At 48.7% G+C, this 27,412-nt stretch overlaps 1 protein-coding gene and 1 long non-coding RNA gene across 5 annotated transcripts in view; one reads left to right on the forward strand and one right to left on the reverse strand.

Annotated features, from left to right (window-relative positions):
* The first annotated feature begins 3,269 nt into the window (after positions 1 to 3,269).
* Positions 3,270 to 18,280, forward strand: SLC4A9 (solute carrier family 4 member 9). 4 transcript variants are annotated; one of them, XM_032158073.2, is made up of 22 exons: positions 3,270 to 3,542; positions 3,818 to 4,050; positions 4,332 to 4,445; positions 4,884 to 4,939; positions 5,093 to 5,250; positions 5,521 to 5,608; positions 5,981 to 6,135; positions 6,506 to 6,622; positions 6,795 to 6,969; positions 7,123 to 7,256; positions 7,428 to 7,690; positions 8,585 to 8,643; positions 8,899 to 9,087; positions 9,217 to 9,330; positions 10,481 to 10,642; positions 10,780 to 10,958; positions 11,647 to 11,719; positions 14,134 to 14,202; positions 14,490 to 14,663; positions 15,282 to 15,437; positions 15,802 to 15,900; positions 17,807 to 18,280. In XM_032158073.2, exons 1-21 carry the CDS (start codon positions 3,313 to 3,315, stop codon positions 15,853 to 15,855), a joined length of 2,952 nt encoding a protein of 983 aa, XP_032013964.1. In that variant the 5' UTR covers positions 3,270 to 3,312; the 3' UTR covers positions 15,856 to 15,900; positions 17,807 to 18,280. The 4 variants fall into 4 exon arrangements, with proteins under 4 accessions (XP_032013964.1, XP_032013965.1, XP_032013966.1 ...); XM_032158074.2 differs by having other exon boundaries at positions 3,890 to 4,050; positions 17,864 to 18,280; XM_032158075.2 differs by having other exon boundaries at positions 3,890 to 4,050; positions 6,828 to 6,969; positions 8,585 to 8,634; positions 17,864 to 18,280.
* The window catches only part of LOC131383648 (uncharacterized), a 32,675-nt gene continuing 19,196 nt past the window's right edge, over positions 13,934 to 27,412 (reverse strand). The window contains exon 2 of the long non-coding RNA XR_009213824.1: positions 13,934 to 14,794. This is a non-coding gene — a long non-coding RNA (uncharacterized LOC131383648). The remainder of the gene's footprint in view (positions 14,795 to 27,412) is intronic.

The raw sequence follows: 27,412 nt of genomic DNA on the forward strand, positions 1-27,412 counted from the left end.
ATCCAATAAGTCTGTGACTAAGCCAGGATGAGAACCCGGTCTTTGAACTCCTAGGTCAGGGTTTTCTCCAGCGCCCACATACAGGGCTGCTCACCCACACAGCACACCTTCCCTGGGCCCTGTCTGGGAGACCACTGGTGCCCACAGGCCAACCCTCACCAGCCTACCCAGCTCAGGGCACTCAGGCCCAGAGGTGGAAGTGAGACCTGGGGAGGGTGGAGGCATGGTGGCCCACTACTCCAGGCAGCACTGTGAGCCAGGGTAGTTGGGGCCACAGAAACGGCAAGGATAGACACTCTGAACTTTGGCAGGAGTTAGGTGTGAAGGGAACATGTTTGTATGTGCATGTGGGGGAGGTACTCACGCCAAATCCTTGCTCCCATCCCCCTCAGGCTCCTTTGAGTCACTTGTCCTTAAGGTTGGGGCACATTCTTGAAGGGAGTGATCACAGGGGTTCAAGGCCCATTCAGGCCCTAGGCCAGTTTCTATTCCTCCTGGCACTGAAACCACCTCCTCACTCAGACTCAGCACCCCTCCCCAACTGGAAATATAGTGACATGCTCTTCTAATTCCTGCCCTGGGACCTCCTTGGACCAGACGCGAGGCTTGGGGGGAGGGCCGGCCTGGGTGCCCTTTCTCAGGGGATGGATTCTTGGTATTCAATTTGTGGGGTGTGGCTGATCTACATTCAGATGAGCCTGATTGGCCCTCCCTTCCCCATCCTGTTGTTCTTCCCCAACCCCGCATCTCTCCGGGCCATTCTGCGGTGGGCCAGGGCAAGGCTGAGGATTTAGGATCTCTCCCTGCCATCTGGGCATCTCCATCTCGGCGCCCCGGCAGGTCCGCAGCCACTGGGCCTAAGGGAGCGGCCCTAGCAATCCGGTCTGTGGGGAGCAGTGCCCTCGTGTGGCCTCCAGGAGAAGCGCGGCTCTTTTCTCAGCCCGGTCCTTTGTATGCTCTCATTGAACAAATACTTACTGAGAGCCACTGCGTGCCAGGCGCCGCTCTAGGCGCCGCGGCCAAGACAGATACCTGCTCCACGGATTGTGCATTTCAGCGTGTGCGTGCGTGGACAGTCAGGCAATAAATGATAAACAAATACATAAATGAGGCAGTTACTAGTAGTGGTAACTGCTAGGAAGAAAATAAAACAGAGAAATGTGACGGAGAGTGACCCAAGAGAGAAACTTAGGGTAGGATGGGCCGGGCACGGTGGCTCACGCCTGTAATCCCTGCACTTTGGGAGGCCGAGGCGGGCGGATCACGAGGTCAGGAGATCGAGACCATACTGGCTAACATGGTGAAACTCCGTCTCTACCAAAAATACAAAAAAAGAAATTAGCCGGGCGTGGTGGCGGGCGCCTGTAGTCCCAGCTACTCGGGAGGCTGAGGCAGGAGAATGGCGTGAACATGGGAGGCGGAGCTTGCAGTGAGCCGAGATCGCGCCACGGCACTCCAGCCTGGGCAACAGAGCGAGACTCCATCTCAAAAAAAAAAAAAAAAAGAAAAGAAACATGATAGGATGGAAAAGGAAGATTTCCGTGAGTAGCTGACGTCTGAGATGAGACCTAGGTCACAGATTGTCATGTAAGGATATGGGGGAAAGGCTTTCCTTACAGAGAAAATAGATCCAGCAAAGATCCTCAGGCAGGAACAGGTTTTGCAGAACAGGCGAAGGCCAGTGTGGTTAGAAATGAGTGAGCGAGGGGGAGGCTGGTGTAAGATGCCGTCAGAGAGGTGGGCTGGGGCCAGGGTGTGAATCTTGTAGGCCACGACAAGGAGCTTGATTTTTTTTTCTTCTTCTTCTAGGAGTAATGGGAATGTGTTGAGTGAGTATTGAACCGAAGAGTAATGTGGCTCAACTGCCTTTTGAAAGGACATGTATGGTGTGGAGGATGGACTTTGGGCAAGGGAGGAAGAGTGGAAGCAGGGGGGTTATTGCAAGACACCAGGAAGCTACTGAAATAATTCAGGTGAGAAATGATGGTTGTTTGAATCAGGGTAGCAGTGCTGGAGGTGGGGAGATGTGGTTGGATTATGGGTATATTTTGAAGATAGAGTCAACAGGATTTGCTAATAATGGACCACATTTTCCTTTGCTCATTTAGCTCCAGGAACTCCTTCACTCACACCCCCTAGTGGGCTCCAACATCCTCACTGGAAGGCTGAGTTACAAGGGCAGATCCCAGGGACACAGCTAAATTGGGGAATTCCTAGGTGTTGTTGGACAAAAGAATTTAAGACTCATTAGCCAGGCAGCCGGGCACAGTGGCTTATGCTTGTAATCCTAGCACTTCGGGAGGCTGAGGCGGGTGGATCACCTGAGGTCAGGAGTTTTTGAGACCAGCCTGGCCAACATGGTGAAACCCTGCCTCTACTAAAAATATAAAAATCAGCCAGGCGTGGTGGCACATGTCTGTAATCCCAGCTACTTGGGAGGCTGAGGCAGGAGAATCACTTGAACCCAAGAGGTGAAGGTTGCAGTGAGCTGAGATCACACCACTGCACTCCAGCCTGGGCGACAGAGCGAGACTCCATTTCAAAAATAAAATAAAATAAAAGACTTATTAGCTGGGCATGGTGGCGTGCACCTGTAGTCCCAACTGCCTTGGAGGCTGAGGTGGGAGGATCACTTCAGCCTAGGAGGTCAAAGGTGCAGTGAGCTGTAATTGTGCCACTACACTCCAGACTGGGTGAGAGGTGAGACCCTGTCTCAAAAAAAGGAAAAGAAAAGAATTTAAGACTCAGGCACTAGGTCTTCCATCATTATCCCATTTAATGGGCAGGGCCTCTGCCTGCTATCTCCTTACCCTGTCTGGCTTCCATGGACTCAATTATTTATTAGGTCCCTGTTTGTCCAAATGGGTGTGTCTGTGGCCCCAGGGGTGTGTTGGCGACACCCAAAACAGTCCTGGGTGTTTGGTATTTGTATATGATACAAGTGAGGGGGCAGCAAAACCTGGGGGTACCAAGTCCTCAGACCCAGGCCAATCATTTATTCCTGTTTCTTTACACAAAACACAGTGGGATCAGACCTGATACCACAGGAAATGCACATACACATTTTGGCCCGAGGTTGGGCATTTCTGGAGAGCCTGGGAAAGGCCAGGCTAGTCTTACAAATACTCTTATGCCAGCAGGGGGTGGGGGAAGCAAGTAGGGGAGTAGGTGACCGGTAGGGTCTGGAGTCAGCAGGCCTTGTTCTGTTTGTGTTGTGCTGCAGTGGGGGATGCATTATAAATGCAACCAGCCAGAGGGCCCCTGGCTTCAGAACCTAGGACTGTACTGCTTCTGAGATTCTGTTCAAGCCTCATGGAAATGAAGCTGCCAGGCCAGGAGGGGTTTGAAGCCTCCAGTGCTCCTAGAAATATTCCTTCCGGGGAGCTGGACAGCAACCCTGACCCTGGCACCGGCCCCAGCCCTGATGGCCCCTCAGACACAGACAGCAAGGAACTGGGAGTACCCAAAGACCCTCTGCTCTTCATTCAGCTGAATGAGCTGCTGGGCTGGCCCCAGGCGCTGGAGTGGAGAGAGACAGGCAGGTAAGTTGGATGTAGGCCAGTTCTGTGGGATCCTTCCCCTTCCCCAGCTGGAGCCTCCTATATGCCCCCGAGCGCTTCTTGTGGGGCTGCCCAAAATTAGAGTTTTCCCAGCTGTGTTCCCTTATTTCAGGGTCTTACCTTCCATGATGCCCAGCCTCTTCTGCAGTCTAGTTTTGAGATCCCCAAGACCCAAGATGAAGGGTGACTGCCAGGGTGGGGAGGACGCTTCACACCACTGGGCCCAGGATGCCCTCACTGCCTTGCCTTCCCTATAGCTACTCTGCATCTCTGCTCCCGGACATGGGAGAAATGCCCCCAATAACACTGTCTGCCCACCTTCATCATAGGTGGGTACTGTTTGAGGAGAAGTTGGAGGTGGCTGCAGGCCGGTGGAGTGCCCCCCATGTGCCCACCCTGGCACTGCCCAGCCTCCAGAAGCTCCGCAGCCTGCTGGCCGAGGGCCTTGTACTGCTGGACTGCCCAGCTCAGAGCCTCCTGGAGCTCGTGGGTAGGCTGGGAGCCTTTGCAGGAAGGGCCTGGGTAGCCATGCCTTTTCCCCAGGATTTCCCCGCCAAAGTCTTGGAATCTTCCAGAGCCCATCCCTACCCCTCCTAGGATTGTCTACCCTTGTCACAGGGTGGACATGGAAAAGCAGGGTGGAGGAGCAAGTCCATTGGCCCTGGCATTCTCAGACTGCCAGAAGGGAAAGGGGTCTGGGCAGAGGGAGAAGGGGAGGAGCGTGGGGCAGGGAACTCTCAGGAAGGAGATGACCCCCAATCCGTTCTCCAGAGCAGGTGACCAGGGTGGAGTCACTGAGCCCAGAGCTGAGAGGGCAGTTGCAGGCCTTGCTGCTGCAGAGACCCCAGCATTACAACCAGACCACAGGCACCAGGCCCTGCTGGGGTAAGAGCCCCTCCCTGGGCCCAGGACCAAGATCCTGGTGTGGCAGGGTCTCAGATCTCCCCTGCACCTTCCAGGGCTAGGAGTAGCCCAGGCTTAGTTCAGGCTCCAACCCAGAACTCATGAGCAAGAGGAAACTGGTGGTAATGTTGTGGGGAGAAGATTCAGGGGGCTAGAATCGTAAGAGAGCTCTGTGAAGAGATGTACTTGGTAGGCACTATGCCAAGAACTTTACACGCAGTGTCTCATTTGATCTTCACAACCACCCTGTAAATAGTACCACAATTATCCCCATTTTAGTGGTGAGAAAACTGAGGCTCAGAGTGGAGAAGGGTATACTCTAATTCTTACAGCTTGTCAGTGGCAAAAGTGATTAGGGAATCCTGGTGGATCCACCCCCAAAGCCTGTGGTCTTAATCACTGCATAATCCTGTTTTGTAGGCTCTACTCATCCAAGAAAGGCTTCTAACAATGAGGAAGCCCCCATGAGGGAACAGGTCTGTGGCCCTTCCTTGGGGTCCCTTTCCAGTGGCTGGGGGAGGGGTTAGGAATTAACAAAAGTCTACTCTCCACTGGATTTCTCATCGTTTGAGATCTTATCCTCCCCAAATAACCTTTCATACTCTGTGTCTCCTTGAACTCCCATCCAGTGTCAGAACCCCCTGAGACAGAAGCTGCCTCCAGGAGCTGAGGCAGGGACTGTGCTGGCAGGGGAGCTGGGCTTCCTGGCACAGCCACTGGGAGCCTTTGTTCGACTGCGGGACCCTGTGGTACTGGGGTCCCTTACTGAGGTGTCCCTCCCAAGCAGGTGAGGCTACTGAGTGAGTGGGAGTCAGGGATCCCAGAGCCTAGAAGGGTCTTTACTGAGGAGGGGAAGGAGGGTCTTAGTCAGATTTTCTGAGGCTGTGGGGAGGATGGTGCTTAGGGGTCTGGGGAGAGACTAGTGGTCAGGACTGCATGGTAGGTGTGCAAATGAGTGTGTTTAGGGGAGCTGATAGGTCAGAGCTGAGCATCAGAGGCCAGGGCTGCCCTGTGGGAAAGCAGCCTGTGAATCTCTGGGGCCTGGTTTCTTCCTCAGGTTTTTCTGCCTTCTCCTGGGCCCCCGTATGCTGGGAAAGGGCTACCATGAGATGGGACGGGCAGCAGCTGTCCTCCTCAGTGACCCGGTGAGCTGAGCAGGTGTGTGTGTGTGTGTGCACGCACGCGCGTGCATGCCTGTGTGTGTGTGCACACATGCATACATGCATGGGCTCATGTGAGTGTGTGTGTGTGGACTCTGTATGTGTCCCTAAATACAGCAATGAGGCACAGTGAGCACTGAGACTGAATATTCCTCATCTCCTAGTACAGCCCCATTACTGGATGAGTGCTGGCACACTGTAGGCACTCAATATATACCCACTGAATGAATGAATTAATGCATGCATAAAGGAATGTGTGAATGACTTGTGTGAGTGACTTGTGTCTAGTTTTGAGACTATGAAAATGCATGTTGACCAGGTTTGCACTTACCACCCATTCTGTGCCCCCATCCCCAGCAATTCCAGTGGTCAGTTCGTCGGGCCAGCAACCTTCATGACCTTCTGTCAGCCCTGGATGCATTCCTAGAGGAGGTGACAGTGCTTCCCCCAGGTCGGTGGGACCCAACAGCCCGGATTCCCCCACCCAAATGTCTGCCATCTCAGCACAAAAGGTACCTGGGAGCCATCATCCCATACAGATTCCTGCCCATAGGCCCAGGGTCTAATTCCATTGTTGAGGAGGGGTGGGGTCCCAGGAAAGAGATAGGGACCTATCTTTGGATTTGGAGTCAGGCAGACCTAACTCTGAGTTCTGCTGGACTACTCTCTCGCTAAGAGACCTGAACAAAGACCTTCCCTGCCCGAGCCTGGCTTTCACAGGTCGCAATATGACCTGGACCTTCTAGAGGCCCACGTGTCGCCGTGGTTCCCTCGCCGGCAGAGACAAGAGCAGCCGCTAGGGGGCAGGGCGCCACGAGCTCTGGACCGAGTCGCTGACTGGTTGGAGATCCTCAGCCAACCTGGGGTTCCCCTCCTCCTCAGGCTACCCTCGCAACAGCGGGAGATCAGAGGTCACGCCGTCCCGCGCCTGACCTCGGCTGAGGACAGACACCGCCATGGGCCACACGCACCCAGCCCGGAGTTGCAGCGGACTGGCAGGTGAGGCGAGCTGGGAGGAAACAAGGGTAGGTGACCTGGGGGAGGGGAGGAGTCACAGGGAAACTGAGGTGTGTGCTCACTGTGGGAGAGGCTCACCCGGCCACAGGGAAAGTAGCGGGGATGCGGGTGTGGAGTGTGAAAACCTGGATCACTGACGACTCTCGGGCGGGAGGCTGTTTGGGGGCCTTATCCAGGACGTGCGCAGGAAGGTCCCGTGGTACCCCAGCGATTTCTTCGACGCCCTGCATCTCCAGTGCTTCTCGGCCGTACTCTACATTTACCTGGCCACTGTCACTAATGCCATCACTTTTGGGGGTCTGCTGGGAGATGCCACTGATGGTGCCCAGGTGCGTAGGGCCCAGGGGGCAGGCATAAGCATTGGTGTCCCCTAGTCCATCCCTTCCCCTGGGACTATGGGTAAGTTAAGGAGGCTCTCCCAAAGCTTGGGCTCCTGTCCTGAGGACTTCAGGGTCCTGTGCTGAGCCCCTGTTGGCTTCCAGGGAGTGCTGGAAAGTTTCCTGGGCACAGCAGTGGCTGGAGCTGCCTTCTGCCTGATGGCAGGCCAGCCCCTCACCATCCTGAGCAGCACCGGGCCAGTGCTGGTCTTTGAGCGCCTGCTCTTCTCTTTCAGCAGGTAGGAGAGCTCCCTCCATCACCGGACCCTCACTAGTGCCATGGTCAGCCTGCTCCTGGCTGGGTGAATAGAAGAGAGTGGGAGCTATCTGTTTGGGTTGAGGGACACCTGACCTGGGTTTGGTGGGAAGCAGACAGCCCTGCTAAGCCTTCCTGTCTCTCATCCCCACAGAGATTACAGCCTGGACTACCTGCCCTTCCGCCTATGGGTGGGCATCTGGGTGGCTACCTTTTGCCTGGTGCTGGTGGCCACAGAGGCCAGTGTGCTGGTGCGCTACTTCACCCGCTTCACTGAGGAAGGTTTCTGTGCCCTCATCAGCCTCATCTTCATCTACGATGCTGTAGGCAAAATGCTGAACTTGACCCATACCTATCCTATCCAGAAGCCTGGGTCCTCTGCCTATGGGTGCCTCTGCCAATACCCAGGCCCAGGAGGTGGGTAAGGGAAACAGGGACCTTGGTCAGGTGAAGAAGGATGTAGGGAAGGGGAGGGGTTGCACCCTTACTATCCCCCCTGGTTAAGTTCAGCAAAATGCTGCATACTTACCCAATAACTGGCAGTACTATTTCCACTCTGGTTCTGAATCAATTGAGAAATAAGACAACAGAAGGCCCGATATCATCTACCTTTCTGACAACACTGATAGAGGAACATGGGTTATATCTATGGGTGAATGGGCTTCCTAATGATGAAGCCAAAATTGAATAGACTAACCCACCTGTTGTGGAAGCACTGGTTTGAGACTATCTTACCCCAGGGGAGCAGAGCTAAACACATACATCAAACAGGCAGCTTATACTCGAGAGAGGGGAGAGAAAGGGGCAGGGCCAGGTATGCCCAGCTTCATTTCCTGAAATCACCAATCAAATATATCACTGCTCTTCTGGGTGAGAGTGGCCGGCCAGGTGGAGAGAGGCTTGGAGTATTACACTTGCATATATCCCTCCACATGGAAGGCAACCCCAGGACTGGGAAGAAGTGCCCTCTCTATATGTTCTCCTATCAGTGCTAAGCATGAACAAGACCAGTTCTAGCCCTGGTGGAAACACACAGATTTGTATACTCCTCTATTCAGCCAACATTTGCTGAGCATCTGCTATGGCCAGGTCCAGTGCTTGGTACCAGGGATGCAGATGGGTAGAGACTTTGAGAGGATGAGGGCATGAGACAATGTCCTTCTCGCACACTTGGTAGTGATACAGTCAGCAGACAGATGAGTCACAATTAAGAACTCTGGTTCAGCTGGACCCATCAGATAAGAATTTTATGGGGCTGGAGAAGGTTCCCAGGGGAGGGAACATACATCTGAATTATTCTCTGCTTCCCAGGAAATGAGTCTCAATGGATAAGGACAAGGCCAAAAGACAGAGATGACATCGTAAGCATGGTGAGGGACTGCTCCTGGGAGGTTCTAGGAAGGAAAGGGTGGAGACCAAGGCAGTCGGTGGTTCCTAGCTCTTCCTACCCATAGGTTAAGGAAACCTTCATAGGTGAGTGAAGCTTAGCCATTTCCTACAGCCGGGAACTTCCCCTCCTGGGCCCCTGGTGTCTCTGTGGGTCCCTCCTCCCTTGAAGTGGGTCCAGGAGAGCAGGACATTTACTCCATTGCCTGTAACTCCACTCCTGACCCTCCTGTGCACAGGACTTAGGCCTGATCAATGCATCCTTGCTGCCGCCACCTGAGTGCACCCGGCAGGGAGGCCACCCTCGTGGCCCTGGCTGTCATACAGTCCCAGACATTGCCTTCTTCTCCCTTCTCCTCTTCCTTACTTCTTTCTTCTTTGCTATGGCCCTCAAGTGTGTAAAGACCAGCCGCTTCTTCCCCTCTGTGGTGAGTTTCACCTTTCTTTCTGTGGGAGAGGCCTGACTCTAAGCTTTGGGTCCTATCTGTGAATGGGAAGTGGTGTGGAAAAAGAGGGATGGCAGGCCTGGACCTGACTGAGTGTCCACTGTGTGCCAGGTGCGCAAAGGGCTCAGCGACTTCTCCTCAGTCCTGGCCATCCTGCTGGGCTGTGGCCTTGATGCTTTCCTGGGCCTAGCCACACCAAAGCTCATGGTGCCCAGAGAGTTCAAGGTGAGAGCCAGGGAAGAGGGTTGGGGGACCAGAGAGGAAAGCAGGGCCAGCACGGGGAAGGAAAATGCATAAATCCCACATTTCTCTAAGCTTCTTTCTTCACTAATAAGCTAGAGATAGTTATAATAACGGCTTCACAGGGTTGTCATGAGGATTAAATGAAGTACTGCAGCAGACATGTGAGTACAGAGAATACACGGTAGCTATTATTACAGGGTATGGGTTAAGAGAATGAGTTCTGATCACCCAGCCCTGGGTTTGAGTTCCAGTTCTTCCACTTCCCAGCTATGCATTAGGCAAGTTAATGCACATTTCTAAGCCTCAATTTCTTCATCTATGAAATGGAAATAATAAAATGACAATAGTTCCTACCCCGTAGATTGTTTTGAGGTTTACAGAAGATCACAGTGGAAAGCATTTACCACATGCCTGGCACATACCAAGTCCTCAATAAATGTTAGCTATTATTGTTACGGGATCTCCCCATCCTTGGCGTGGCCCTGCCCACTCCACTACTCCTCACTCTCTTCTTCACACCCCGTATTGCCTACCCTGATCCAGGAAAGCTGGAACTCCCTTTCCAGGGCATGACAGTGTGCAGGACAAGGCTTAGCACTGATTTCTAGACTTTGCCTGTGCATTTGAAGACCTCCTCTCCGAATTCCCCCAAGACAGGAGAGCAGGGAGGACTCCAACTGGGGCAGCAACTGGGGCCCCCTCCCCGACACATACACTTGTAATCAGAGCGGACACAGACAAACCCAGCCCTGTCCCTGCCTCAGATCAAGGCAGGTCTGAGCCTGAGTTGCCCCACCCAGGATAGGGGGAGAGGGATCTCTAGGGAGCAGGGCTCTGTACATCAAGAAGTGTGTGCAGGCCACATGTGCCACCTCCTTCTCTTCCAGGGAGGGAGGGACCCTGAACCAAAGTCCAGACCCCCTGGTTCCAGCCTGACCTCAGGGCTGGTGTCCTTCCATCTGCTGTCTTTTAAGGCTCTGGGATGCTTTGAACCAGCTATGCATACACAGCCCACTAGCATCTAGTGTCTTGGGGTGGAGGCAGGTTGTGGAAGAATGCCAAGGTTGAGATGTGTAGGTGAGATACTCTTGGGAGACCCTCTCCAACCTGTCCATGAAATGCCCTCCTCCAGCCCACACTCTCTGGGCGTGGCTGGCTGGTGTCACCTTTTGGAGCCAACCCATGGTGGTGGAGTGTGGCAGCTGCCCTGCCTGCCCTGCTGCTGTCTATCCTCATCTTCATGGACCAACAGATCACAGCGGTCATCCTCAACCGCGTGGAATACAGACTGCAGGTAAGGCCTGCGGGTAAGGCCGAAGACCAAGGGACAGAAGCTCCAGGGGAGTCTACGCTCCCCCTCTCCTACCTCAGAGGACAGAGGGCTGGGGCTTGGGCTAGCTTCATCCTCATTGCCCCCACCACTACCTGCAGAAGGGAGCTGGCTTCCACCTGGACCTCTTCTGTGTGGCTGTGCTGATGCTACTCACATCAGCGCTTGGACTGCCTTGGTATGTCTCAGCCACTGTCATCTCCCTGGCTCACATGGACAGTCTTCGGAGAGAGAGCAGAGCCTGTGCCCCTGGGGAGCGCCCCAACTTCCTGGGTATCAGGTGAGGGCAGTATTTAGGAAGTGAAGTAAGAGGTGGGCAGCAAGGTAGGGCAAAGGGAAACATGGCAGAGTTATTTGGGCAGCTTAAATTCTAAGCTGGTGTCCCACAAGCATTGCAGTGGCAGAATGAGTGAGTTCTGGGCGCTGAGATGGGTGAGTCAGATCTTCCCCTCTCTTCCCTCAGCCATGGGGACTGGGAGGGGCCTCAAGAGGAGCATCATCCATGCAAAGGTAGAGGCAGCCAAGGCTGAAGTGGAGGGTCAGGTACCACCTAATAATCCTCACTCAATGTAGAAGTTACAAAGGAATCCATCATAAAAGCAATTTTGGAACTGTTGGAAGCACAGTCTAAGTATCTAAAGCATATGAAATCAACTGTATAAATTGTGAAATGTAAGTCTTTATGGCAGTGTAAACATTACTAATTTTCCATCAAAATAAAAATGAGGAGCAACTATGAACTTGAATTGATGGAGAGGTCTGGGACTCTCACCTTGAAGTGCTCTGCCCCTTCCTCTCCACCAATTTTTCACATCAAGCTAAGGGCTCATCCCTCTGGGTGACCGACTGGGGTATTCCTCTAGTTTCCTCTTGCTGCCAGGGTCTGTACTGGTGTTCAGCCAGGATCTCCAGTCTGGATATCCCAGGGACTCTCCCAGACCTCAGCTAACTCCTCCCTCTCCCCACAGGGAACAGAGGCTGACAGGCCTGGTGGTGTTCATTCTTACAGGAGCCTCCATCTTCCTGGCACCTGTGCTCAAGGTACCTTTGTTATACAAGCCAGGATCAGGGTCAGTGTAGTAATAATAGGAGCACAGCAAGAACTGACATTAGTTGAACACTTACAGTGTGCCAGGTGCTCTGTTAAGTTTTCTCCATACATGGTCTCATTTAATCCTCACATTAACCCTGAAAGGAATATGTACCTTACAAATGAGGCAGCTGAAGGTTAAAGAGGCAAAGTAACTTGCAAGAGCCCATCAAAAGAGCCAGTTTTTCAGATCTGTCTGAGAACTCAAACTCTTATCCAATGGGCTTTTTACCCAGTGGAGCAAGGTGTGGGTGTGCCACCACCATCCCCTAGGGTCTAAGTGCTACCCTTGCTCTAGCCTCCCAACAAACCTGAGACTAGTAGTATGATCAGCCCAGGTGCGGTGGCTCATGCCTGTAATCCCAGCACTTTGGGAGGCTGAGGTGGGAGGATCACTTGAGCGCAGAAGTTTGAGACCTACCTGGGCAACATAAGGAGACCCTGTCTCTACAAAAAATAAAAAAGGTAGCTGGGCATGGTGGTGTCTGCCTGAGGTGGAAGGATCGCTTGAGCCCAGGAGTTTGAGAGTACAGTGGGTGGTGATCACTGGATGACAAGAGCAAGACTGTCTCAAAAAAAAAAAACCCAGAAAAACTTTGAGGCAAAAAGTCTTCACTTCTCCTTCACCAGAGGTATATGGAATATTTGCTATATGCAAGACTGCTAGGCACTTGGTAGAAGTAGGGGTCAGTGGAATAGTGAAAAGAAATATGGAACTAAGCCCCTACCAGCAACACACACAATGAGCAAAAATTAAGTAACAAGTAATAGCAGAAAGGTTGAACAAGCCAAGACAGCAAAGCAGTCAAGGAGGGTGTGGAGAATGTCAGACAAGAGTCACTGGCAGGACGACAAGAGGTTAGGGAAGGGAAAGGTCATGGAAGCTGGCTGAGAGTGGAGTAGGGAAAGAGCCAGATGGACCGGATCAGCCACTTACTAACTGGGTGACTCTCATTTACAGACATTTACAAAGCATAAACCATATGCTAGGCCGGGTGTGGTGGCTCACACCTGTAATCCCAGCACTTTGGGAGGCCCAGGTGGGTGGATTGCTTGAGCTCAGGAGTTTGAGACCAGCCTGTGCAACATGGTGAAACCCTGTCTCTACAAAAAATACAAAAGTTATCTGGGCATGGTGGTATGCACCTGTAGTCCCAGCTACTTGGGAGGCTAAGGTGGGAGTATCACTTGAGCCCAGGAGGTCTAGGCTGCAATGAGCCAGGTTTGTGACACTGGACTCCAGCCTGGACAACAGAGTGAGATCTTGTCTCAAAAAACAAAACAAAACGAAACAAAACAAAACAAAACAAAATCCCCCAAAACAGAAAACCCTAAACAAAAAACAAACAAAAACCCATATGCCAAGCACTGTTCTAGGTACTGGGGATATAATGGTGCTCAAAAGAAATCATTTTTCCAACCTTACAACCTGGTGAGAGGAGAAAGATTTTTAAAAATTAAAACAAGAGGCCAGGCACGGTGGCTCACGCCTGTAATCCCAGCACTTTGGGAGGCTGAGGCGGGTGGATCATCTGAGGTCAAGAGTTCGAGACTAGCCTGGCCAACATGGCGAAACCCCGTCTCCACTAAAAATATAAAAGTTAGCCGGGTGTGGTGACGGGTGTCTATAATCCCAGCTACTTGGGAGGCTGAGGTATGAGAATCGCTTGAGCCTGAGGGGTGGAGGTTGTGGTGAGCCGAGATCAAGCCACTTCACTCCAGTCTGGGTAAAAGAGCGAAACTCCATCTCAAAAAAAACAAAAAATTAAAACAAGAAAATAGGATAACTTTAGATAGTGATAACTTCTGTGAAAAATAAAAGAAGATAAGACGATTAAGAGTGCCAGGGGCTACTTTAGATGGGGCCTGAAGTTAAAAAGTCATTAAAGACCTTTCAGGGTGTCATGAGATGAGGCATGAGTAATAAGAATAAACTGGTCATGAGAAAGTCTGGGGGAAGAGCATTTTAGGTGGAGGGAATAGCAAAGCAAAAGGCTTTGCAAGGGGTAGGAACAAACTTGGGCATGTTGAGGGAAGGAAAGGAGGTTAGTATAGTGGGAGCATAAAGAACAGAGGGAAATGTGATAGATAAGATTGGAGTGGTAGGCCAGGTAATGGACAAAGTTACTTAGTCCCTCTGAAATTCAATTTCCCAATCTGTAAAATGAAGGCAATAATAACATTTACTTCATCTAATTGATTTGAGGATTCAATAAGATCAGGCATGAAAAGTGTGAAAGGAAAGGCAAGGCCTGGGCAGACCTGGATGCTAGATGCTAGAGGGATCTAGGGCATCTAGGCATCCTGGGGCATCTGGGAGGTTGGCAGAAGTAAACTTTGCTAACTCTCTGCTTCTTTCTACCAGTTCATTCCAATGCCTGTGCTCTATGGCATCTTCCTGTATATGGGGGTGGCAGCACTTAGCAGCATTCAGGTGAGCCCATTAAAATCACCTAACAAAAGAAAAAAAAAGAATAAAAAGAGAAACAAAAAAGAACAAAATTACCTAGCAACCCTACTCCTTTTTTCTTTTCTGCTGGCATCTCCTGCTTACACTTGCCAATTCCCCTCTTACTCTCTTTTTCCTGTCTCTCCTGGGCTCAGGGACTCGGCTGCCATGCTCCCCGCCTGATACCAGTGCTGGGCTACGATAGCTATCAGTGACACCCTCCTGTCAGGCTACCTGAGTGCCCTGCTTTCCTCTTCCTCTTGTTCCCCTAGTTCACTAAGAGAGTGAAGCTGCTCTTGATGCCAGCAAAACACCAGCCAGACCTGCTACTCTTGCGGCATGTGCCTCTGACCAGGGTCCACCTCTTCACAGCCATCCAGCTTGCCTGTCTGGGGCTGCTTTGGATAATCAAGTCTACCCCTGCAGCCATCGTCTTCCCCCTCATGGTAACCTGAGGCAGAGTTGGGCTGTGTCCTGGAGGGTCTTGGGAGACTCTGAGCCCAGAAGGGTGGCCAAGGCCTCCACGAGAGGAAGAATCTCCCCTCTCACTTGCTGTGGCTCTCCCTGGTTGGGAATCCTAAGACAAAGAAAAAGATGGCAGAATGATACCTATGTATGGGCTAGTCCTGGGATACCTGATTCACCTCTGTTCCCAAACTCTTTAGAGTGATCAGCCACAGGTAAGAATATAAAACCCAGAAGAAATCTGAGGTCTTGGTAGAGGAAATGGTGACACTTTTATTACTCAGTGAGGTGATAACATAGGTGACTTCTGGCCTTGTTGTTATTGAGGAAGTTAAGAGTCATAGGCTTTGCAGTAGAATCAATCTGCTTACTATATCCTAGATGTGTGACTTCTGGGAAGTAACTAATCACTTGGGGGTCTCAGTTTCCTTCCCTGTATAATGGGAATAATTATTCTATCTACCTCATAGGAATGTGCTAGCATTCAGTGAAACTGATATACAATGCCTAGCACATAGGAAGTGCTCAATAAGTGTTACTACTGTTAATGTTCCTACTATTGTTGCTGACAGGCCTGGGCCGTGTTTCTATTCCTGCAGTTGTTGGGCCTTGTGGGAGTCCGAAAGGCCCTGGAGAGAGTCTTCTCACCACAGGAACTCTTCTGGCTGGATGAGCTGATGCCAGAGGAGGAGAGAAGCATCCCTGAGAAGGGGCTGGAGTCAGAACACTCGTTCAGTGGAAGTGACAGTGAAGATGTGAGCTCCAGGCTGGGTCCTCTCGGGAGAATGTGTCAGGGTTTGGGAGAGCGTTCTTGTCCAGGAGCTGTCCCTAAATAATATCTCCAGTAAGCAGATCTGATCAACAGTCACTTCCCTTACCTGCGTATGGACATAGGCAGACTGAAGGGGTGAAGGAAATCTTTCTTCATAGGACAGGGGCCCTCGATGTGGGTGGAAAGGGCTGATGCTTCAGCTCAAGTGGGCTGTCTTTCTCAACTCTGATCTTTGTTTTGTCTCACTGTGGGTTTACATCTAGTCAGTGGGTCCCTTCCTCTATGTTATCGTTCACTATCTGTCTTTCTATCTATTCTCAACCCATCTTGGGATCTGTCTTCCACAGTCAGAGCTGATGTATCAGCCAAAGGCTCCAGAAATCAACATTTCTGTGAATTAGCTGGAGTAGGAGTCTGGGAGTGGAGACCCCAGGAAACAGCATGAGGTGAGGGTGTGAGGGAAGTGCTCCTGATGTTGAGGATGGGAGGTGTGGGCTCAGACCTTGGAGCTCTCCAGTGTGTTGGCCAGCCATGTTTTCTCCTTATTTCAGTCCCTTAGGAATCCTAGATTGGGGTGCTGGGGTGTAGAAGGGTCTCTTCCTAGCGAAGAATAACCGGCAAGGGTGCCTAGGCTTGGCTCCCTGTGGTTCTGAAGTTTGGTCAGTAGAGGGAGCTCAAACTCACACCAAATGAGAAGTGGACATGGGTGTTGTGGGGGGCGGTGCCCTGGCAAAAGAATGGGAAGGAGTGGGAAGGAGAGGAAGGGAGGAGAAAGCCTGGTGCTCCTTTCCCTTGCTTGGAAGGCTCCTCCCTTAGGCTGCTGAGAACCACACTCTAGACTTGTGGAGGAAATCTCTATCACTTGTCCTCTCTGCCATTCCTTCATTTTATTCATCCATATATCAAGCATTTTCTGAGTACCTATCACGCAGTATCTTGATACTAGAGATACAGTAGTGAGTAAGACAGTAATGGTCCCTGACCTCAGGAAACTTAAATCCCAGTGGGAGAGTAGACAAATAAACAGACAACTGTTAGAGTGGGATAGTGCTGATAAGGGAAGAACAGGGGCCATGGGAGCAGGGCTTCTAACCTCTTCTTGGAGAACAGTAAGGTGGAGTGGTGAGAGTTGGTGAAGGTGGGGTGGTGGTGGTTGGATGAAGGTGTTCCATTTCTAAGAGGAAATGGTCCATAATTTGAAATCCAAATAATGAATAGAAGCTAGCCAGGTAGCTGGGCACAGCAGCACACAATTGTAGTGCCAGCTACTAGGGAGGCTGAGGCAAGAGGATTCTTTGAGCCCAGGACTTCAAGATGTAGTGTGCAATAATCACGACTGTGAATAGCCAGTGCACTCCAGCCTGGGCAACATAGTGAGATCCTGTCTCTAAAAAAAATTTTTTTAAAGGAGCAAGCCAGGACAAGATGGAGGGAAAATATTCTAAGCAAGGCCACAGCATGTACAAAAGCCTGGAACTGGTTGCCTTTAAAAAGCTGAACTCTCTTTTGGGGTTGGGTACAGTGGTTCACACCTGTAATCCCAGCACTTTGGGAGGCAGAGGTGGGTGGATCACCTGAGTTCAGGAGTTTGAGACCAGCCTGGCCAACATAGTGAAACTCCATCTCTACTAAAAAATACTAAAATTAGCCAGGTGTGGTGGTGCATGCCCGTAAGAGGCTGAGGCAGGAGAATCACTTGAACCTGGGAGGTGGAGGTTCGGAGGTTGCAGTGAGCTGAGATTGTGCCACTGCACTCCAGCCTGGGCGATGGAGCGAGACTCCGTCTCAAAAAAAAATCAAAAACAAGAATCTCTCTTTTAGGCCATAGAACACCCTCATCTTCATGCTTCTCCAAGCTCAGGAGCCTAAGAGCCAGGCTGGGCACCGTGGCTCACGCCTGTAATCCCAGCACTTTGGGAGGCCGAGGCGGGTGGATTACTTGAGGTCAGGAGTTTGAGATCAGCCTGGCCAACATGGTGAAACCCTGTCTCTACTACAAATACAAAAATTGGCCGGGCGTGGTGGCAGACACCTGTAATCCCAGCTACCGGAGAGGAGAATTGCCTGAACCCGGGAGGCGGAGGTTGCAGTGAGCCGAGATTGCACCATTGCACTCCAGCCTGGGTGACAAGAGTGAAACTCTGTCTCAAAAAAAAAAGCACCTAAGAGCCTCTGACACTTGCAGTGGGAAATTTGGGGGACTGGAGACTGGAGAGAGAAAGGGGAATTCACTGGCTGGCCCAGAACAAGATCTCCTGGGTGCTCCTTATCTCTTATCACTCTTTTTGCTCTGTTCTTTGTAGTAGTATGTCCCCTGAGCACTTGCTTTGGCCTCATCATGTCTTCTATTAGTTCACAGGTGCTTACTCAGGAATTCAGGACATTTTTGGCCTTTGGCTTAACTTCCAGATGCTCAGTCGGCTTGGGGAAGGACTGAAGGGCAGCTACCAAGACCTCAGTTACCTCCTGACCTGAGGGTGGAGAGTGGCAGGAAGCAAGCATGTTTGCTGTGCACTTAGGAAAGGCTGGTGAGCCAGAGAGACTGATGAGGCTCCATTCACTCTCTACTCATTAAAACGTCCTGAGCCACAAAGCGCTTCCCATTTTGAACTTTCTGTCCTCACAGATTCTCTTTGATAGAATCTAAGGGCCATCAGGGAATGCTTTTCAGCTTGCCAAAAGAAAAAGCCAGTCTTTCCAGAATAAGTATTCATCTGTTTGAAATAGTTTTTTACACATATAAAAATAATCTTTGGCTGGGTGTGGTGGCACATGCCTGTAGTCCTAGCACTTTGGGAGGCTGAGGTGGGTCCAGAGCAGCCTGAACAACAGAGTGAAACCTTGTTTACACACACACACACACACACACACACACACAAATTAGCTAGGTGTGGTGGTGCACGCCTGTTGTCCCAGCTACTCAGGAAGCTGAGGCAGGAGGATTGATCGCTTGAGCCTGGAGGATCACTTGAGTCCAGGAGGTCGAGGCTACGGTGAGCCATGATCATGCCACTGCACTGCAGACTCAGGAACAGAGCAAGAACCGTCTCAAAAATTTTTTTAAGAAAAGAAGCAGGAAAAGCCGGGCGCAGTGGCTCATGCCTGTAATCCCAGCACTTTGGGAGGCCGAGGTGGTTGGATCATGAGATCAGGAGTTCGAGACCAGCCTAACCAACACGGTGAAACCCCATCTCTACTAAAAATACAAAAATTAGCCAGGTGTGGTGGCGCGCACTTGTAATCCCAGCTACTGAGGAGGCTGAGGCAGAAGAATCACTTGAACTGAGGAGGCGGAGGTTGCAGTGAGCCAAGATTGTGCCGTTGCATTCCAGCCTGGGCAACAGAGTGAGACTTTGTCTCAAAAAAACAAACAAAAAAAGAAACAAGAAAAAAAAAATCTTGGTCTGGGCATGGTGGCTCACGCCTGTAATCCCAGCACTTTGGGAGGCTGAGGTGGGTGGATCACTTGAGGTCAGGAGTTTGAGACCAGCCTGGCCAACATGGCAAAACCTCGTCTCTACTAAAAATATAAAAAGTAGCCTGGCATGGTGGCATGTGCCTGTAATCCCAGCTACTTGGGAGGCTGAGGGAGGAGAATCGCTTGAACCGGGAGACAGAGGTTGCAGTGAGCCAAGATCACGCTACTGCACTCTAGCCTGGGCAACAGAGCAAGACTATGTCTCAAAAACAAACAAACAAACAAAAATCATGTTGATGCATGTGGTTGTAGTTTGTTTTCATTGCTAGGTAGCACTCCATTGTATAACTCTACCACAATTCAATTATCCAGTTTTCTATTGACTCACAGAATTCACTGGTGAAGCCACTGGGGCCTGGAGGTTGCTCTGTGGAAAGTTTAAGTTGATTCAAATTCTTTAATTTTCAGGTTCTTTATTTCTTCTTCAGCTATTTTTGGTGAATTGTATTTTTCTGGGAATCTATTGATTTCATCTAATTTTTCATATTTATTGACATAAAGTTATTATAACTCTTACCTGCTTAATATCTGTAGCACATTTAGTTATGGTTTTATTTCTCTTTGTTTTTGATTCTTGGTTACTCTTGCAAGTTATGCTATTTTATTAGTCTTTTTAAATAACTAACTTTTGGCTTTGTTGATCTTCTCTACTGAATGTTTCTCTACTCTACTTCATTAATTTCTGCTCTTTATTTTCTTCTTCCTGTTTTCTTTATGTTTATTGCTGTTTTTTAATTTCTTATCTCCTTTTTTTCAGCCTTATTTGTTTCCTAATGTAAACACTACTGCTATGAATTTCCTCCTAAGTACTACTTGTATCTTACAGGTTTTGATATATAATCTTCTCATTACCATTTATTTCTTCTAAGTATTTTCTAATTTCTACTGATTTATCCTTTGATCCACAAGTTGTTGAAAAGTGCATTTAAAAATTTTCCAAACTTTTTTTTCCTTTATCTTTTTGTAACTGATTTCTAACTTAACTTCATGTAGATACTTATGAAGAGGCCAGGCGCAGTGGCTCACGCCTGTAATCCCAGCACTTTGGGAGGCTGAGGCAGGTGGATCACAAGGTCGGGAGATCGAAACCATCCCGGCTAACATGGTGAAACCCCATCTCTACTAAAAATACAAAAAATTATCTGGGCATGGTGATGGTGCCTGTAGTCCCAGCTACTTGGAAGGCTGAGGCAGGAGAATGGCATGAACCCAGGAGATGGAGCTTGCAGTGAGCCGAGATCATGCCACTACACTCCAGCCTGGGGGGCAGAGCAAGACTCTGTCTAAAAAAAAAAAAAAAAAAAAAAACCTATCAGTTAGATACTTATGAGGCTAAATTTATGGCCTGGAATGTTGTTAATTTTTATAAATGTTCCATGTATACTTGAAAATAATGCTTATTCTCCAATTTTCTCTTTTTTTTTTTGAGATGAAGTTTCGCTCTTGTCCCTCAGGCTGGAGTGCAATGGAGCGATCTCAGCTCACTGCAACCTCTGCCTCCTGGGTTCAAGCGATTCTCCTGCCTCAGCCTCCGGAGTAGCTGGGATTACAGGTGCCTGCCACGACGCCTGGCTAATTTTTGTATTTTTACTAGAGACGGGATTTCACCATGTTGGCCAGGCTGGTCTTGAACTCCTGACCTCAGGTGATCCGCTTGCCCTGGCCTCCCAAAGTGCTGGGATTGCAGGCATGAGCCACTGCGCCCGGCCCTCCAATTTTCTATTTCTATTAGGCCAGCCTACTAATTGTGCTGTTCCAGATATTCTATATATGGCATGACTTTCTTTGGCCTGTTTGAACTAGCAAGTACTAGGGAAGGTATTTTAATAAACCTATTATGATAATGAATTTGTCACTATCTCTTTGAAGAATTTGTCAATTTTTGCTTTTATGTATTTTTAAATGCTGTGTTTTGAGTGCTTTCTAGTTTAGAATTGTTATATCTTACTGGTTCGTTGATCCTTTTATTATTTTGTAATGATTTTATTTTGTAGTGATTAGTAATTCTTTCTGCTTAAAAGTTATTTTGTCTGCTAGAAATATAGTTAAGTTAGCTTTCTTGTGATTAGAATTTACCTGTATTATATATTTCCATTTTTTGAATTTTAGTCTTTCTGTATTCTTATATTTTACCTCTATCTTTTGTAATCATCATGTGGTCAGATTTAGTTTGTTTTTTTTTTTTTTTTTTTTTTTTGAGATGGAGTCTCGCTCTGTCGCCCAGGCTGGAGTGCAGTGGTGCAATCTCGGCTCACTGCAAGCTCCACCTCCCGGGTTCACGCCGTTCTCCTGCCTCAGCCTCCCAAGTAGCTGGGACTACAGGCGCCCGCCACCACGCCTGGCTAATTTTTTGTATTTTTAGTAGAGACGGGGTTTCACCGTGGTCTCAATCTCCTGACCTCGTGATCCACCCGCCTCGGCCTCCCAAAGTGCTGGGATTACAAGCGTGAGCCACCGCGCCCAGCCAGATTTAGTTTTTTTTGTATTTATTTTTATTTTATTTTACATAAAAAATTTTTTAGAGGCAAGGTCTCACTCTCACCCAGGCTGGAGCATAGTGGCATGATCTTGGCTCACTGCAGCCTCAACCTCCTGGGCTGAAGAGATCCCCCTGCCTCAGCCTCCTGAGTAGCTTGGACTACAAGCACACACCTCCATGCCCTGCTTATTTATTTATTTATTTATTTATTTATTTATTTATTTATCTATTTATTTATTTGAGATGGAGTCTCACTCTGTTGCCCAAGCTGGAGTGCAGTGGTGCGTTCTTGGCTCACTGCAACCTCCACTTCCCGGGCTCAAGCGATTCTCCCTCCTCAGCCTCCTGAGTAGCTGGGATTACAGGTGCATACCGCCATGCCCATCTAATTTTTTTGTATTTTAGTAGAGACGGGGTTTCACCATGTTGCCCAGAGTGGTTTCAAACTCCTGAGCTCAGGCAATCCAGCCGCCTCGGCCTCCCACAGTGCTGAGATTACAGGCGTGAGCCATCGTGCCTGGCCACTCAGCTTATTTATTTATTTTTTCTTAATTTTTGTAGAGACAGGGTCTTAGTATGTTGCCCATTCTGGTCTCAAACTCCTGGCCTCAAGTGATCCTCCTGCCTTGGCCTCCCAAAGTGCTGGGATTATGGGTGTGAACCACTGTACTGGCCCAGGATTTTGTTTTTGTTTTTAATTAATTAATTAATTAATTAATTATTTTGAGACAAAGTTTCGCTCTTGTTGTCCAGGCTGGAGTGCAATGGTGCAATCTTGGCTCACTGTAACCTCCGCCTCCTGGGTTCAAGAGATTCTTCTGCTTCAGCCTCCCAAATAGCTGGTATTACAAGCATGCACCACCATGCCCAGCTAATTTTTTTTTTTTTTTTGAGATAGGGTCTCACCTGTCATGCAGCCTGAAGTGCAGTAGCACAAATATGGCTCACTGCAGCCTCAAACTCCTCAGCTCAAGTGATCCTCCCACCTTAGCCTCCTGAGTAGCTGGGAGCACAGGTGCGTGCCACCATGCTTGACTACTTTTTAAAATTTTTTGTAGAGATGGGGTCTCACTATGTTGCCCAGGCTGGTCACAAACTCCTGGGCTCAAGCAATCCTCCTGCCTTGGCCTATAAAAGTGCTGGGATTACAGGTGCCAGCCACTAGGTCTGGCCAGGTTTTTTGTTTTTAAATCCAATTTGACAATCCATCTTTTAGCTAGAAAATTTAGTACATTTACATTTAGAGTAATTTCTAATATATTTGATTTTGTTTTATTTGCTTTTTATTTCCTATTTTTCTGTTCCTCTTTTCTCCTTTTCTTACCTTATTTTAGATGGATCGAGCTATTTTTGTACTTTTTCTTTTCCACTTTCCTCCCTTTACTTGCTTGGGATATAAGAAAAGGGAGGTCAAAGATGACTCCAGTGTTTTGGGTCTCAGCAACAGGAAGAATGGAATTGCCATTGACTTGAGTTCATATTTGGGCATTATGATGCCATTTATTTATTTATTTATTTACTTATTTATTTATTTATTTTTTTGAGATGGAGTCTGGCTCTGTGTCCCAGGCTAGAGTGCAGTGGTGCCATCTCAGCTCACTGCAAGCTCTGCCTCTCAGGTTCATGCCATTCTCCTGCCTCAGCCTCGCAAGTAGCTGGGACTACAGGCGTCCGCCACCATGCCCAGCTAATTTTTTTGTATTTTTAGTGGAGACGGGGTTTCACCGTGTTAGCCAGGATGGTCTCGATCTCATGACCTCGTGATCCACCCGCCTCGGCCTCCCAAAGTGCTGGGATTACAGGCGTGAGCCACCATGCCCGGCCCATTTATTTATTTATTTAGTAGAGACGGGTTTCACCATGTTGGCCAGGCTGGTCTCGAACTCCTGACCTCAAAGCAATCCACTCGCCTCAGCCTAAAGTGTTGGGATTACAGGCGTGAGCTACTGTGCCTGGCCGTATGATGCCTTTTAGACAATCAAGTAAAGACGTCAAATAGGCAGCTGGACATGCAAATCTGAAGTACAGGAGGAAATCTGAGTCAGAGATAAAATTTATAATTTTATTAGAGTACAAATTATATTGAAAACACAGACTATATAAGATTGCCAAGGAAGTACAATCAGAGAAGAGATCCAAGGACCAAGTCTCAGAACTCTTGACTGTTAAAAGGTTAAGAGGTAGAGGAGCAACCAGGAAAGAAGACTGAGGAGTGGCCAGTGATATGGAATCAAAACTAGGAGTTAAGAAAATGTTTCAAGGAGAATTGATTTTGGTTAGTTTGTCTTGGGGTCATTCTAACTCTTTACTTTTGTGTCATCTCACTGTGAATTTTAAAGTTAAAAATTATATTTAACCTATCATTTTAGTTGTTTTTTGGGGAAGATTGTTCAGAAATTATAATCCATACAATATCAGAAATGGAAATTGTACCAACCCTTTTTTCAATATTATAAAGAAAAACCCTGGCTGGACGCAGTGCCTCATGCCTATAATCCCAGGATTTTGGGTAGCTGAGTGGGGAGGATCGCTTGAGGCCTCAGGAGTTCAAGGCCAGCCTGGGCAACATAGTGAGACCCTGTCTCTACAAAAAAAAAAAAACATAAAAAATTAGCTGGACGTGGTGGCACGTCCTGTCGTCCCAGCTACTTGGGGCGGGGGTGGGGATGGGGCAAGGGGTGCTCTAAGGTGGGAGGATCACTTGAGCACAGGAGTTTGAAGCTATAGTGAGCTGTGATTGCACCACTGCACTCCAGCCTGAGTGACACAGAAAGATCCTGTCTCAAAATAAAGTCTAAATTTAAATTATACTTTAAAAAAAATTACTGGAGTTTCACTCTTGTTGCCCAGGCTGGAGTGCAGTGGCATGATCTCAGCTCACTGCAACCTCCACCTCTCGGATTCAAGTGATTATCCTGCCTCAGCCTCCCGAGTAGCTGGGACTATAGGCACCATGCCCATCTAATTTGTTTTGTAGTTTTAGTAGAGACGGGGTTTCTCCATGTTAGCCAGGCTGGTCTCCAACTCCTGACCTCAGGTGATCCACCTGCCTCAGCCTCCCAAAGTGCTGGGATTACAGGCGTGAGCCACCGTGCCCAGTCAAGAATTTTTTTTTTTTTTAGAGATAGGTTCTCGCTATGTTGCCCAGACTGGTCTCAAGCTCCTGGGCTCAAGCAATCCCCCTGCCTTGGCCTCCTAAAGTGCCGGGATTAAGGCATGAGCTACTGCACCCAGCCAAGTGATACTTTAGGCACATATTTCTCTCAATCAACAGATACTTAGACTATCATGTCAGGGTTTTTCTTTTTATTTATTTAATTTATTTTTGAGACAAGGTCTTGCTCTGTTGCCCAGACTGGAGTGCAGTGGTGCAAGCATAGCTCACTGCAGCCTTGATCTCACAGGCTCTAGCAATCCTCTTGCCTCAGCCTGCCTAGGCTGAGGGGCTACAGGACTACAGGGACCGAGGGGCTACAGTGCAGCTGGGACTACAGGTGCACACCACCACACCTGGTTAATTTTTAAAATTATTTGTAGAGATGGTGTCTTGCTATATTTCCCAGGCTGGTCTCGAACTCCTGAACTCAAGCAATCCTCCCTCATTGGCCTTTCAAATTGATGGGATTATAGGCATGAGCCATTGTGCCCAGCCTAAATTTAGACTTTAAAAATAAATGTATATTTTACTCATTTCAACAGCATCTACATATTATTGAAAACATCTTCATTTAGACTTGCTTATTTAAGCATTCAACAAACACTTATTGAACATCAACAATGTACTGTCAGAAAGATTTCTGATTTCATGGAGTTTACCTTGTAGTGAAGGAGGGGCAAAGAAAAGGTAAGATAATCTCAGATAATGACAAGTACTCTGAAGAAATTAAAATAGGATATGATAGAAAACATTACTTAAAATGGGTGTTCAGGGAAGACCTCTCTGAGGGGATTGCCTTTAAGCTGAGACTTGAGTGACAAGGAGTAAGTGAAAGTATCATCTGCCTACAGTCAAGGAGCGACACATATACACATCAATTTAAGTCCCCAGATTAAGAACCACTGTCAGCCAGGAGCAGTGACTCATGCCTGTAGTCTCAGCACTTTGGGAGGCTAAGGTGGGAGGATTGCTTGAACTCAAGAGTTTGAGACCAGTCTGCATAAGATGGTGAGACTCCATCTCTACAAAAATAATAAAAAAGATAAGCTAGGCATGGTGATGCGTATCTGTATCCCCTTAGCTTGTTCAGTTCCGGTCATGTGAGCCAAGATATTCCTTTCTTGGCTCTAAACCATAGGTTTGAGTTTTTGTCAGTAAAATAGGACCAAGAGCCTGGATTTTCAGTCTAGGGTGCTGGAAAGGTTAATTGATGCCTGTAACATTCTTTAAGATCTTTAGATGAAAGACTCAGGGCTGTATATAGAATTACCAAGGGCTTGGAAGCTCTTCCCTTCCAAGCCCCAGGGAAAATCCCTTCATATCAGTAACCTAGGCCTTTCCTCTCCAGTCTGTAGCTGTGGGACAATGGTTCTCAAACTTTTGCAGGCATTAGAATCAAAGGTTGTGATGTGAATTCCTAGGCTCTCTGCCTGAGATTCTGATTCTCGCTGAGGTTCTGAATTCTTAACTTCTTAGTTCTGTATTCTTCTGTACCCTTGTCTGGTGTCTCATGCTTCCCAATACTCTAGATTTTTGTCTCTGCAAATGGATCTGAGGGTGTACTTGTCCATATAAACCATTGTCAGAGACATCTTTAGCTTTTTTTTTCCCTGAAGGCAATTCAGATCAGAGATTGGGGAAGGCAGGAATGTGTCTGTATCTACTTCTCAAATGTACATAGACACTCATTAGGAGGAGAGTTTGGGATAATTATTTGAATGAAAGGAGGGAGGAATTGCTGACTGGCACAAAATGAGGGAAGGTGAGTACAAGGAAAGCAACCCTGGTTTGAGGGCCAAGTTCATTGCCTCTTTCCTCTTTTCCTGGTGCTGAATCCTACTAAAGGGCTGTCCAGGGATTGATTGGTCTTTCATTCATTCATCCATTCAACAAATGCATATTAAATAACTATTATATGCCAGACAGTAGGAATTCAGTGTTAACTAAGACAGGATCTCTCCTCTCCTGTATTTTTCTGTCTCCCCTACTAGAATGGAGACATTCTAGTAGAAAAATACATATAAGCTGTGCAGTGGTACATGCCTGTAGTCCCAGCTATGAGGGAGGGTGAGATGGAAGGATTGCTCAAGCCCAGGAATGTGAGGCTGCAGTGAGCCATGATTAGATTGCTGTACTGTCCTCCAGCCTGGGCAACAGAGTGAAGACTCTGTCTCAAGAAAAAAAAAAAATTCAGCCGGGCGCGGTGGCTCAAGCCTGTAATCCCAGCACTTTGGGAGGCTGAGGCGGGCGGATCACGAGGTCAGGAGATCGAGACCATCCTGGCTAACATGGTGAAACCCTGTCTCTACTAAAAACACAAAAAATTAGCCGGGCGTGTTGGTGGGCGCCTGTATTCCCAGCTACTCGGGAGGCTGAGGCAGGAGAATGGCGTGAACCCAGGAGGTGGAGGTTGCGGTGAGCCAAGATCGCGCCACTGCACTCCAGCCTGGGGGACAGAGAAAGACTCCGTCTCAAAAAAAAAAAAAATTCAGCCTTGATAAAAGGAAGGAGGAAGTGGAGGGTGGAGGGAAACATTCTTGGCAAAGGAAACATGAGTTCAAAGGCCATCAGGCAGGAAAAACTTTGAAATGTTTGAGAAACTGAAAGAAGGACTATCTCGCTAGAATGGAGGAGTGAGAGAGAGAATATTGCAGGATGAGGTTGGAGAGGGTGAGGATTAGGGTTTATAGGTCACCATAATTAATGCCTTGGAAAAAGTAGTGTGGGCAAGGGAGCCTTGCCACTTGGGGTAAGAATAGTAGGGGCCAACCTAGAATAGCCAAAACTTGAAAATGAAGAACCAAGTTGGAGGACTCGCATTTTCTGATTTCAGAACTTACTACA

This window comes from Hylobates moloch, unplaced genomic scaffold (assembly GCF_009828535.3).
Source record: "Hylobates moloch isolate HMO894 unplaced genomic scaffold, HMol_V3 SCAFFOLD_6, whole genome shotgun sequence".
Taxonomy (NCBI): Eukaryota; Metazoa; Chordata; class Mammalia; order Primates; family Hylobatidae; genus Hylobates; species Hylobates moloch.

What these genes read in the sequence shown, in the direction of transcription:
- SLC4A9 (XM_032158073.2), top strand. Translation starts at nt 3,313, where the DNA reads ATGGAAATGAAGCTGCCAGGCCAGGAGGGGTTTGAAGCCTCCAGTGCT. An exon ending in AAGCCCCCATGAGGGAACAG is followed by an intron (nt 4,940 to 5,092) that starts GTCTGTGGCCCT and finishes ACTCCCATCCAG; the next exon opens with TGTCAGAACCCCCTGAGACA. An exon ending in GCGTGGAATACAGACTGCAG is followed by an intron (nt 10,643 to 10,779) that starts GTAAGGCCTGCG and finishes CACTACCTGCAG; the next exon opens with AAGGGAGCTGGCTTCCACCT.